General features: G+C 55.5%; 1 protein-coding gene across 3 annotated transcripts in view; it reads right to left on the bottom strand.

Moving 5' to 3' along the window:
- The window catches only part of PDE9A (phosphodiesterase 9A), a 140,587-nt gene extending 127,016 nt beyond the window's left edge, over positions 1-13,571 (bottom strand). For all 3 annotated transcript variants that reach the window (XM_045284749.1, XM_013005356.2, XM_045284750.1), the window contains exon 1: positions 13,501-13,571. In XM_045284749.1, the coding sequence (XP_045140684.1) occupies positions 13,501-13,569 (69 nt within the window). In that variant the 5' untranslated portion in view covers positions 13,570-13,571. The remainder of the gene's footprint in view (positions 1-13,500) is intronic.
- Positions 13,572-13,667: the final 96 nt, after the last annotated feature.

Below are 13,667 nucleotides of genomic sequence, written 5' to 3'. Positions count from 1 at the left end.
GAGACTGAACTGGAAGCTGAGCGCCCAAATGAAAGGGGCTTAAAGTCCACAGTGGCCGCAACAATGGGCTCAAACGATACCAAGGGTTGTGCAGATGGCCCAGGCCGGGGCAAGGCTTCATTCCATGATGCTGCGGGAGCTTGCCCAAATACTGGAGAGTTGGGGCCTCCCAGAGGTGCCTTGCAAGAAAGTCTTAGCAAGACTCTTATCAGAAAAACCAGCCCTTGCCAAGGCTGTGGGGCACAGCTCTATGTTCACACACACTGGTCGCCATGAGTCCACATCAACAGTGCTGAGGCATCCCACTGGCCACTCACTGGCCACCCACCATTCCTCTGTGGGCGTTGGTGTTTTCTTGAAGCCCCTCGGGGACTGACACCAAACCAGGTTACCACAGGGGAGCTGAGCCCCTAGGGAAGGTGGGATAGCAAGCCGGGTGATAAGAAAGACGTCTCAGCACTACTGGAGCTGGAATGGCTGAGCACTGCCTTCACCCTCTCCAAGCACAGCCTGCTTCTATTGCAAGGTTAATTTTCCCCGAAAAATTATGGCGTGCTGGTGGGGATCACTCACAGAGGGAGATGCACCCCATGTGATTGGAGGGCGTCCGTGCGTGCACGCATGCAGCTTGCGTGCTGCACAAGGGCACTTACTATCAGGGCTGCTCGGCAGATCTCATCTCGGAGCCTGTCTGCCACCCAGGGAGCCCGCCTCCCTGCTTCCTCCTGGCGGGCCCCACAGGGCCCGCCTCGTCTCCTCTCTCTCCCCAAGCTGCTCCCAAACAGCTGGAGGAGAAATGAGGCCCATGTGTAGGACAATGGGCGGAGGACAGGGCATCTGGGGCTAGGCTGGCAAGCATTGTGTCCCTGTGTCATTGAACCAAAAGCTCATGCTGGCTGCCCAGCTGGTCCTGGTGCAGAGACTGGTGACAGGGAGTGGCAGTAGGGATGCTCCTGGCTTGAAGCAAAAACCTGGGGGGTGATCTTAATAAGCACCCTTAACCCCTGTAACCAGGCACAGGGACCCAGCAGCTTTTTACCTATGTCATGAATAATCAAATGAAACTAATCATAGGATATGAATAAAGCAAATACAAATAATCATAACCGTATTTAGAGAGTACTTAGCATATGCAATAGGACACCTGGTGGCACAGAGCTATGCATTTGGCCCGCGACCCTCAAGTCCAGCAGTTTGAAGCCACCAGCTGCTCAGAGGGCTTTCTCCTCCCATAGAGAGCTACAGTCTTGGAAACTCACAAGGGTAGCTTTACCCTGTCCTATAGGGTCCTATAGGGTCACTATGAAATCTTTCAAGAGAATCTTTTAACATATGGCACGATTCTATAGGCAAAATATTCAATGATGCAAGAAGCATTAAGAGAAGTTGGAAAGACTACACAGAGTCACTGTACCAAAAAGAGCTAGTCAACATCCCATCATTGCAGGAGGTGGGAAACCAGGGGTGCTAAAGGAAAAAGTTCAAACTGCATTGAGTGCATTAGCCGTAAAGAGGAATTGATAGAACACCCATTGAAATGCTTCCGAAAGATGAAGAAGCGCTCACTCATCTATGCCAAGACATTTTGGAAGACAGCTACCTGACCAACTGACTGGAAGAGACCCATATTTGTGCCCATTCCAATGCAGAAAGGGGACCCAACAGAATGCTCAAATGACAGAGCAATTTCATTGATATGGAAGGCAAGTAAAATTTTGTTTAAGATCACCCAACAACAGTTACAGCGGTGCATTTATTCACAGGCAGCTGCCAGAAGGTCAGGCCGGATTCAGAAGAGGATGGGGAACAAGGGTATCATTGCTGATGTCAGATGATTCTTGGCTCAAAGCAGAAAACATCAAAAAGATGTTTATTTGTGTTTCGTTGACTGTGTAAAGGCATTCACTGTGTGGGCCATAATAAACTGCGGATTAACTTGGGAAGAATGGGAATTCCTGAACACTTCGCTGTGCTCAGGAGGAACTTGTACAGTGGTGCAAGAGGCAGTTATGCAAACAGAACAAGGGCGTGCTGCATGGGTTACAATCAGGAGCGGTGTGTGTATCAGGGTTGTGTCCTCTCACCATACTTATTCAATCTGGATGTTGAGCAAATCATCAGAGAAGCTGGATTATATGAAGAAGAGTGTAGCATCAGGATTGGAGGAAGGCTTATTAACCTGTGATATGCTGATGACACAACCTTGCTTGTTCAAAGTGAGGAGGAACTGAAGTACTTGCTGAGGAAGATCAAGGATTATAATCTTGTGTATGAATTACAATTCATTGTAAGGAAGACCAAAATCCTCACAGCTGGACCAATAGGAGATAAATGGAGAACAGGCTAAGGTTGGCAAGGATTTCGTCTTGTGTGGATCTACAATCATGGAAGCAGCAGTCAAGAGATCCAATGACATATCACATTAGGTCAATCTGTAGCACAAGACCTCTTTGGGGTGTTGAAGAGCCAGGATGTTACTTTGAGGACTGAGGTGCGTCTGACCTAAGCCATTCCCCATTACATCCTATGATGTGAAAGTTGGATACTGAGTAAGGGAGAAGAACTGATGCATTTGAATTGTGGTGCTGGAGAAGAATACTGAAAGCACCATGGACAGCCAACAGGACAAACCAATCTGTCTTGGAAGAAGTCAGGCCAGCGTGCTCCTTAGAGGTAAGGATGGTAAGACTTTGTCTTACACACTTTGGACATGTTGTCAGAGACCAGTCCCCGGAGAAACACATCGTTTGGTAACATAGAGGGGCGGTGAAAAAGAGGAGGGCCCTCAGAGATGGACCGACACAGTGACTCATCCGAAGGGTCAGGCGCAGGAACACTGGGGAGGGCGGTGCAGACCGGGCAGTGTTTTGTTCTGTTGTGCATAGGGTCGCTATGGGTCAGAGCAGACTCGATGGCACCTAAGGACGACAACGTAGGATTGCCATGAGTCGGCATCGACTCAAGTTTGGGTTTGTTTTTTTTTTTGCTTTAGCATGTGCAAAGCCCCGTTAAGCACTTCACACCTATTAACCCGCTTCTCATGTATTCAATCTTCTAGTCACCTGCGAAGGAGACACTACCTTCACCCCCCCGTTTGCAGAGGAAGACAGTGTCACGAGAGGCAAGTCACTTGTCCAGTGAGGCCATGCCACTACTGGGTTCAGAGCCTGACAAGGCTGGCCGAGAGTCTCTGCCCTCAACCAGGACGTCGTGCTGCCAACAAACCAACCCATGGGAAAGGAGACTGCCCCAGCCTGCCGCGCCTCCATCCCCATCCCCCCTCTCGGTTACGTCCACTGTGAGCTGGGGAACAGGGGACCGTGGGGGGGGGTGGGCACCGAGTTTTTCAGAAGACACAGCAGCAAACCATTTGCATTCAGTCTGCAGTCTGCGCACCGAGGAAATAAAGGGCCAATTATCGAGATTAAAAAAAAAATCAGGTTGAGGATATAAAGTCCACTCATGGGACAAAATGTCCTGGTGCTCCTTGTAATGATCTGGGCTGAGTTTTTGAGGGTGCGGTGAGTTGTCAGAAGAGGTGAGTGCTTTGGTTTGGGGTCAGCTTTGGAATTTTGGGAGCAGACAGGGTACTGAGGCTGTAGGGAAGAGGAGGGGCTGTCAGAAGGAGACAGGGTCAGGGCAGGTATATTTCACCCTTACCTGCAAAGATTCTGTTGAGATCAGAAGTGCTTGGGAGACATCTTCAAGACCCTTGGACGCATGCGTAACTTATCCCCAGCACGACAACAACAAGCAAGCACTGCCCTCGAGTCAAAGCGGACTCATAGTGACCCTACCGGACAAGGGAGAACGGCCCTGTGGGTTTCTGAGACTGTAACTCTTTATGGGAGTAAAAAGTCCCGTCTTTCACTTGACCCAGCGCAAGGCCAGGTGGTGCTGCTCCCAGCAGCTTAAGCTACCGGTAGATGTGCACATCCCCAAGGCCTGGCAACACCGGCAGCAGAGCTGAGAAGCAGGAGGGAAGCAGCCTGTGAGCTGAGCCAAGGATCGTGTTCCCTGCCAGTGGCCATCGCCAGGACCCATGTGCCTCCTGGAAGCTCCTCCTCCTCCGGCCTCCTGGAGCAAGGGTGCCATGCTCAGGGTGGGCTTCTAGCCCAGCTGCCTCTCATCCCATCACCTGGCCCGCTGAGATGAGAGACCACCAAACACATGGAAGAACCCTTGTCTGGGGCAGGACCAGGGGAGGGTGGGCTACTGTCCGCCACCTTTACACGGGTCCTCTAGGTCCCTGTGTCTGGGGACTTTCTATGCCCTCCCTGCCAAGAGAGCTCACCCCGGTTCCTCAGACCTGCAACCAGGCAAGGAGTGAAAGGATGAGAAAGAGAGGACTGGTGGATGGAGGAGGGACCCTGGGGGTGCTCTCATCCCCTGGGCAGCAGCATGCGGCAGGGTGCTGGGACCCAGCCTCTCCTTGATCCAAGGCCATGGGCCTGGGCAGTGGGGAGCAGGTTGGCCAGCAGTTCATCACGCAGCACCTCCCAGGACACCACACCCCCTTCCTCTGCTCCCCTACTTCATTCCTGGCCCGGATGGGCGCTCCCTCTCAGGCAAGTTTCTGTGAGAGTAAGTACCCTTTGGCCCAGAACCTCAGAAAGCCCCCAACCCACTGCCGTGGCGCTGATTACACCCCCTAGCGACCCTGTGCAGGTTTCAGAGACTACATCTTTACGGGAGCAGACAGCCTCGTCTTTCTTCCACAGACTGGCTGGTGGAGTTGAACAGCTGATCTTGAGGTCCGCAGTCTAGCGCCTACGCCCCTGCGCCACCAGGGCTCCTGGCCTCCGAGGCAGAAGGTGGGCGGCGGCTCAAGTGCAGCAGGCACTGCTTCCCCCAGACCAGGGTGGAGGTTGCCTGGGATGGGGGAACTCTGCTTCTGGGGCCTCAGCTCCGCCGCCCTCGTTGTGGTCATTTCTGGTCTGAGGCACCGGTGGGTCATGGTCAAAATTTAGTAGCGCTGCCCTAAGGCAATAGCACAGAACTGTCAATAAGAGAAATGCATTGTCTCTAGAAGTCTGAGTTCAAGGTGCTGGCCCTTGGGGAAGGCTTTCTCTCTCTCTCTCTTTCTGTGTGTGTGTGTGTGTGTCTCTCTCTAGGCGTCTTTGCCTCCTCATCCTCATTCAGTGCCGGATTTCTTTGATCTCCTTGAGGTGTCTCCTCCCCATTTTATTTGCTTGCTCTCAAGTCTATTTTTATATCTAAGGCGCGATTAGGTCTAAAACACACCCTACGTGCAGCTATGGCCACATTAACATAACACGCGAGCCCTGTTCCCAGAGGGGATTCCGTCCACAGCTTCAGGCATCAGGACTCCACAACACTCATTTTGTGCTCACAGCGCCTTCTTCACAGGAGCCCATGGGGAGGACTGGGGGAGGCTTTTCTGCCACCTCCTTAGGCGCCAACCACTTAACATCATCTGCACACTCACCATGGGGTCACCGCCTCCATCTCCACCCACCGCCCGGCTAGCAGGAAGCCATGACATCACAGGTCCAGGTTTTCCGACTGGCAAGACAGCTGGACACGGTCTGCCACGGGCCCAGTGCTGCGCGATCCAGCCGCTGCCCCCAACCCGTGGCTGCAGAGGATGGCTGGTGGAGCTTTGCAACAACAATAAATAGAGACAACAATAAACAAATTGCGGTGAAGCAGGTTCCGCTGAATTCATGGTGATCCCCCTGGTACACAGGGAGGTGACCTCCCGTGTCACAGGGGGACTGCTCCGTGGGGTTTTTATTGAGAGGAGCCCTGGAGGCGTAGTTTGTTGGGCTGCTGACTGTAAGGTTAGCAGTTCAAAACCACCAGCTGGCTTCATGGGACAAAGACGGAGCTTTCTACTCCTGCAGAGTGACAGCCTCGGAAACTCACAGGGGCAGTTCTACCCAGTCCTGTAGGGTTGCTGTGAGTCGGCATTGACTCATTGGCAGTGGCTTTGCTTTGGGTTTGGTTGTTGTTGTTTCATCTTTAAGGAACAAGGAGCCTTGGTGGCATGGTGGGCTGTGTTTGAATCCACCACGCACCACCTGCAAGAACAATGTGACTGTCTGCTTTGGAAAGATTCAATCTCACTGAGCAAGAAGACTTGTCTCAGAAACCCACAGGGGCAGTTCTCCTCTGTCCTACACACTCACTAAGGGTCAGACGTAACCCCAGGGCAGTGAGGGGGGCTTGGTGGCCATCCTCAGTGGCATGAAGGAGGTGTGCACCACCCGCGTAGACTTGGCAGTCAGTGCGGACTGCTTGCACGGCTGGGGCCCATTTGAGAGAACTGCCGACCCAGCGAATGGGAAGAGGAGGAGGAGGGAGGCCAGCAGCCCATTGGCGAGAAGCAGGGGAAGTGGCTTCCGGCCAAATTCAGAGAGGTCAGCCGTCCACAGGAGCCCTTTCTTAGACAGACTCTGGTGGGGTCCTCATTGGACGGCCTTCCGCCAGGCCAGCAGTTTGACCCCACCAGCTGCGGAGGCCACGCGCTGAGAGGAGTTGGAATCCGCTCTGCAGCAGTGAGTTTGGGTTTTGGTTTCTGGGGCAGTTGGCACTTCTTCATTTGTTGAAAAAGAAGTAAACTGACAACGGGGATGGGAAATCGGATGACAGATGTGAGCGGTTGTGGTTCTAATTCCTGCCCTCAGATCCGCTGAACTATCTATGTACGTGAGAATGTTGAATGGCACATGTTGGGTTAGATGTGTGTGTGTGTGTGTGTATTTTCACATACATGCACACACACTTAGTGACTGACACGCCTGCTCATTTTCACAGCCCAACTCTATCCCAGGCCTGCAGTCCAGCAGTTGGAGTGGAAATATGACTGGAGGCCAAATTGCTTCCCACTCCTCCTCCCCGTCATACAACCCCCACGGCCGCTTCACACTCGATGTCCCCGAAGAAGGCGACCCCGTTTTCCAAACTCTGTGTTGGAATTTATTTATATTATGGTTTTAATCTGTCTGAGGATCTTACATGATAAACATGTAACAGGCAGATAAAGGGATTAGGCTGGAGCTAGCAAGGATGGCAGGGAGTGCCATCGTCCCCATGGCAATGAGAGGAGGGAACAGCAGGGCCCAAGCCCAGAGAACCTGAGATGGAGCAGCCTGGCCTGTGACAAAAGCCAAAGTGACCAGACTCATGGTGGCGGAGTTGATTCCACGTGCTACCCAGTAGAAGTCTTCCACGAACAAGGATGGAATATGGACGCTGACATGCTGTCAGGGAAGACCAGGCCTGGAGGACAGCGTGCTTGGTAAAGTGGGGGGGCGGGGGGTGGGAGGCAGAAGAGAGGAAGGCGCTGGACAAGATGGGTTGGCAGTGTTTGGGTCTGGTGTCCATGGGTCTCCATGAGTCAGAACCGAATCGTAAGGCACCTGACCACACAAGGTTTTCTTGGCTGCAGTCTTAGGAGCAGATCACCAGGCCTTTCCTAGGAGGCCCTGAACCTCCCACCTTTCCGTTGGTAGCTGAGCACAAACCGTTGAGACCACTTGTACAAATGAGCCACGCTCCATCCAGAAGACGGGAAACAGGCGCGAGGCTCGAGGGGCCAGGCAATTGCAAGCATTTCAGAGACGGAGACAACTCAGTGTGCGACTGCTGCCAGGGGAACAGAGGAGTGCCGGGGCAGGAGAAGGCAGCAGCACTGGGGTGGCGGGATAGCTGGTCAAGGCGCAGGTGGGCTCTTCAGAAATAGAAAACGGCCTGCCTGGGAGGCTGGGTGCCAGCTTCAGAGCAGTGACACATGGCTGACCCTGGGGACAACCCTGGGGACAACCTTGCTCCCACTCAGAACCCATCCAGGCCAGGCTAGAAGCAGAGCCCCCGAGTGGACCTGCGCCGGCCTCCAGCCAACAGCTGAGCACTAGGCATCACGCGCCCGTGCAGTCCCAGGTCGAGCTCTCTGTGAGGCAACCTCAGCACTTGAGCATTGTTTTCCTGCATTTGAGCCACTTTCCAACACACCCACCCCTTCTCCTCTCGGCTCTCCTCACGTTAGCGTAGAAACAGCTCAGAACAACTGGAAACCGAAAAATCGAGCTTGCTGTGGTCAAGCTGAAGCCTGGGCAGCCCGTGGAGGGCTGTGCTCCACAGGGTTCGGTGGCTGGTTTTCCTGGAAGCAGATGGCCAGGCCTTACTTCCGAGGTGCTTCAGAGTGGCCTCCACCTTCTAGGCCTTCGGTTAGCAGACAAGGCGCAGCTGATAAACTCCAGTGGCTGTTGATTTGTGACCTGGGTTCCAGCCGAAGAGCAAGCTGGCACAAAGCACAGGTGCCCGGCAGAGCGACCAAGGCCCTTGTCTCAGGGGTGCAGCTTGGCCTGGGGAGACGGCGCCAATGAGAACCTTCCTCATAGTGGGTCTCGAAGCTCCTGGGCATTTGGAGCTGCCGGGAGGGGGCTCTAGACAAATCCAAGCTGAGAACTGGGTGTCTTCACGCTGGGGTCGTATGGCAGGCCAGCAAGCCAAAGCCTGATGTCAGACCCCTGATGTCAGCCACATCCGAACTGTCCCCATCCCCACTCCTGGGGTGTTACAGTTCAACCCCAGTTCTCTGAGCAAGTGCTGAAGCCAGGGGCTCCCAGGCTGGGTGGAAGGAAGCCCATGTGGACAAAGATAATGGGTGCCCAGCTTCTGAAGCGGGGTTTTTCCCACTCTCTAGGTTTGGGGGTGTCTGGTCTCCTCGTTCCAAAGGTCACCTGAAGGATTGGCTGCAGAGGACAGGGATGGGCTCACTTGCTGAGGGAGTGGGAAGAAAAGGGACACCAAGCCCTGGCCTTGGCTCCCCAGCAAGCAGAAAAGCAGCCATGGGGGGGGGGGCTGGCGGGGCAGGGGCACAGGGATGCTGGGAGAGGATGTTCCCCCCACCACTCAGCAGTGCCTAACCAACAACCACTTCATTCACCACCTACCTGCTTAAAGGGTTCCTGCCCCAGCAGCCTAGTCTTCATGGACAAAGGGAAACCGAGCACCAGGCCTCACGTGGGGACATCTGGGCTCTCCCCGCCAGTCCCTGCCTCTGCCCCAGCCTTGCGCCCACACCATCACAGGAGCCCTGAAACAGTGGCCAATGAGTGTGCTCCTGCCTGCCCCTGGGGCGGGGCTAGCACTTGGCTCAGGCCACAAGGGCCAGCCTGAAAGTGACCACCACCGTTTCACAGGCACCGGGTACATCACCTTCTCACTGGGTCTTAGCCCTCAGTCCGCAGGTGGCCCTCAGCGGAAACTTCAGCTAACTACGTGGTTCACTTTACTGTGTTTAATGCTCAAAGCAAGTTGTCCTGCTGTCACTGAGGAAGCGGGCATACACAGGCTATGCCCCAACCTAATGGCACAGAGAGGAGATGTGGAAGGGCTAAGCGTGGGGCCTCAGTCTGAGGGACCCCAGGAACATGCCTCCAGCCATCCGGAGGCCTGCAGACCCGGGAAGATGGCCACCTGGGCCCCCTAGCTTCAGGAAAAGCCTCAGATGGGAAACTGGGTCTACAGGGTCAAAGGTGCCTCCTGGTGTGAGCCCGGGTGAGCCTGGGGTCTTCTTGTGAAGAAAACATTCAATCAGCCGCCACACTGTGGTGGTTTCCCGAAGGTCCCTCAAAGTCTCACCATCAGCCAGCCACTTCCAGCCAGACTCCCTGCACCGACTTTAAACCTCCCTGCAGGCGGGGCCTGAGCAGAGAGCACCTTCCGGGTCACGGCTCTCAGTCCTCCCTTTTCCTCCCATCTTTCCACTGGCAAGGGCAGGGGTGGGGAATGCCAGGCCTGAGGGCCACATCCAAACCAAACCCCGCCATCAAGTCAACTCTGACGCATAGTGACCCTGTACGACCCAGCAGCACCGCCCTGTGGGGTTCCAATCCTGTAACTCTTTTGGCAGGAGCACCGGCAGTCACCCTTGGAGTCGCTGGAGGGTTCGAACCTCTGACCTAGTAGTTAGCAGCCCAGTGTGTAACCACACCGCCACCAGGGCTCCTCGTGGGCCCCTTAGGGCCCGGGAAATCTTCCCCACCAGCTAACATCACACACCTCACCACAGAGAGGCCGTTCCAGCCATCACACTAGGGGGAGTTAACGGAATGTTTGGCCAAATACGGCAGGCTAATTTCTCAGCTGCTAATTGTGAGTGGCCTGTGAATGGAGTCTAAGTAGCCAAACGGCCCTCGGCAGAACATTGCCAACCCTCCCCCGGCCCCTTGCTCTAGGGGAAGCGTGAGATGACCAGCACTGGCATGGCTGAGGGACGAGCAACAGATAGTGCAGGTCCCGTCTGCTCCTCTGGACCCGGACAGTAGGTGTGACTACCCGGGTGGCAGAGCGCTGTGCTGTCTTCTCCCTGAAAATGTCCTCGGGGTACCCCCTGTGTGCATTAGCTACTAACTTAAAAAGGAACCCTGGCAGCACCGGGGATTATGTGCTGGGCTATGAACCGAGAGGTCAGCAGTTCAAACCCACTAGTCACTCCATGGGGGAAAGTTGAAGCTACCAGCTCCGTAAAGACTGACAACTGAGGAAACCCCTGGAGCCAGTTCTTCTCTGCCCTCTAGGGTCACTGAGTCTGGATAGACTTAGTGGTGTGAGTTAGTTCTGTTTACGAACTTAAAGACTTGCATCTTAAAGCTGCCCAGTGCCACTCAGGCCTGGTGATTCACTTCCATGGAGAGAACAGTAAAATGCCCCATGGGGCACATGTGGCTCTGCTCTGACACACACAGGGTCGGAGTGGTTTCTGGTTTCTCCCTGGGAGGCAATGTGGGCTTGTTCCCATGGCTGTCCGTGGGAAGATGTTGGGTTGTCGGGGAGGAGATGCTGCCTGCTGGGAATGGGCCTGGGAAAGGACCCAGAGCCTGGCTCTTTAAAGGAGGGATGCACAACAGGAGCATGGAGTGTCCTGCTGAGAATCAAGTCCACAGTGCTGTGGGTGTGGGGGCTGCCAGCGAGTGAGGGGGTTGGCTTCCAGCCCCACACGGTCTGCTTCTTAATTAGGTCTGAATGTCTAGCTCTGCCTGCCCCAGCGGTGTTGAGAGCAGAGGGCACTGAGGGTAGAGGGTAAGCGGAAGGGGGTTTCAGACAGGGCAGAGGTGTGAAGATTGCCTCCTGCTTCATGTGTATCAGGTAAAGGGCATTGAAATAGATACGTTCATGCATACATATATAGATTCTCAAGCCTATGAGCTCCCCCTGTTCCAAGACAATTTACATATCTCTCTGAAGCAATGGTTCTCAACCTATAGGTCACGACCCCTTTGGGGGTCGAACGACCCTTTCACAGGGGTCACCGATTCATAACAGTAGCAAAATGACAGTTATGAAGTAGCAATGAAAATTATTTAATGATTGGAGTCACCACAACATGAGGAACTGTATTAAAGGGTCGCGGCATTAGGAAGGTTGGGAACCACTTCCCTAGTCTCTGAAGCTGGTATTCAGCTTCCCGCTCACATCACGGATAGCTAATTAAGTACTGCTAGCTGAGGGACACCCAGGAACTCTCTCAAGCTGTCTGAAAGTGGGGAGCTTAGGTTGCACTTCAGACTTGCCCCCTCCCCAGGTCCATCCTTCTGCCTGCACGCAGGTGTCCACCCTCTCCCAGGACAGGACCAGCGAGTGTGGCTACCTTCTGGGAAGCGAGCCCAACTCCATCTGTCCACCATGAAAACCACCTGCCCGAAGAGAAGGCCAACTGGCCCGACCCAGTCCTCTCTGCCCCTCCCCCACTGTCCCCTTGAGCCCAATGCCACCCCAACCCCACCCCAGCCACATACCAGCAGCCCTGGGAGAACTTGGGAGGTGCTTGGGAAAGGACTGGCTTCTGTATCACCTAGTGACAGTCTTATCTCACCTCCAGAAACATTAAAAGAGAGTGTGATAAACTGTCAGCCAGTGGGGGAGGAGCAGTGGGGTGTGTCCTTGTGTGTGTGTGTGTGATCCTGTGAATGAATGTGTGCTTGTCTGTGTCAACAGGAAAACATCCATCAGGACCCCCTTCTTTCCTTTGGGGGAGAACAGAGGCAGGCAGGTCCCTAGTCCTGGAAGTCAAGGAGCCCGGGCAGGCCTGAATCTGCCACTGACCAGGTCACCAATGCTCAGGAAAGGGAGAGGGTGGGTGCCCAGGCTTGAAGGGTACTCCTAGCTCCAAGTTACCTGGTTCTATCAGAGCTGGCATGGGGCGGGGAAGGAGTCCTTGGGCAGTGCTGCTAACAGAGAAGCCTGGTGATCTTCTGAAAAACCATTCCCTGGAATCCCTGAGGAGCCCAGCAGAGCCCAGGAGCAGGTAGAGGTAGGCAGGTAGGTATTGACACACTCAGGGCACTGCACTTGGTACTGGGTGCTGGGAGGAGGGGGGTGTCAACACCTTTGTTTCCTGAAATCAAGCTTGGGGGAGGGGGGCGAGGTGGTCTGTGGCTTAAACCCCCCAGCCTGCAGAGGATGGATGCCTCCAGGAGACCAGTTCCCAGAGCCTCCTGTGTCTTCTCTGAGGCTGGGGAGCACATCTCCCCCCCAGGCCTCTTTCTGGGGCAGCGAGGGGAGAAAGAACAGTTGTAGGACATCCCTGAGAAGTCTGTGCCTCTCTCTGTTCAAGAGCAAAGTCCTCACAAGGGGGGGGGCTTAAGGGAAGCGGCAGGTGCCTCCCCCAAATCAGAAGCCGGGTTCCAAGACTCTGGATTCACTAGATGCTTGAAGGGCAGGGGCCACAGGCAGACGTGTCTGCCCTGGACCTCTCCCTTTGGGGAGCCAAAGTTGGTTAGGGCGCCCGACTTCATACCACCAAATAGGAGGGCACCATGGACCACCAAAGGGAGATAACGACCACCCTAGCCTGGGGGAAGACCAAAAAAAATAAAAGGCAGACCCGCCCAGAGAGGTCAGAGCTGAACCCCTGGGAAGCAGGGGCGCTGGGGTGGGGGGATGTCAGCCCCGTGTAGGGTCAGCCCTGCAGCACCTGCCCCTGGTGGATACCCAGGAACGGCCCTCTAGGTGGCTGGCACACTCTGGGCTGTCCGGTAGGCCAGCTCCGTGCTCATGGTGGGTGGGGGGATGGCCCACTCTAGGGGTCGTTTCACCGGAAACGAAAGGCGTTACGTGACAACGGCGGACGTAAAACCTCGGCCTCATGTAGCCTTTAAAAAGAAAACCACGAAATGCAAAAAGAAATTTCGATTTCAAAAAGACCTTCCCTTGCGAGTCGCACCAGCCCGGGACACCTGCCCCGCCGCTCGCCCGGCCGAAGTTGCCCGCGCGCCGCGCCGCGCCCCGCGCAGGAGGCCGCAGCCCGGGACCCACGGACGCGCGGACGGGGCCCTCGGATCCGCGACCTCAATGCCCGCCCCGCGCATCGTCCCGGGCTCCTGCGCCCCCCACCTCGCCCCGCCGCGGCGGCGACCCGGAGGTGCGGCCTCGGGAGGAGGAGGCTGGGCGGGGGCGCCGCAGTCTGGGCACCGCGAGGGGCAGACGGGGCTGGTGGGCAGGGAGGAAAGGGACGGGCGGTGGGGGTACCTTTTGGATGCGGCCATCGATGTCCAAGTAGATGGCCTTGGGCCGGTAGCTGGAGGAGCCGGAGCCCATGGCGCGCGGAGCCTCCGGCTGCACTTGGACTTTTCACGTACTTTCTCACTGCCAGCCGGCGGTCGGGGGGAGGGGAGGGAGGCGGCGCGGGCGGGGGC

This window comes from Echinops telfairi, unplaced genomic scaffold (assembly GCF_000313985.2).
Source record: "Echinops telfairi isolate 266 unplaced genomic scaffold, ASM31398v2 ScPeMD7_7469;HRSCAF=8507_0, whole genome shotgun sequence".
Taxonomy (NCBI): domain Eukaryota; kingdom Metazoa; phylum Chordata; class Mammalia; order Afrosoricida; family Tenrecidae; genus Echinops; species Echinops telfairi.
Note: the sequence above shows the minus strand (reverse complement) of the source record. Positions and strands in the feature narration are given on the sequence as shown.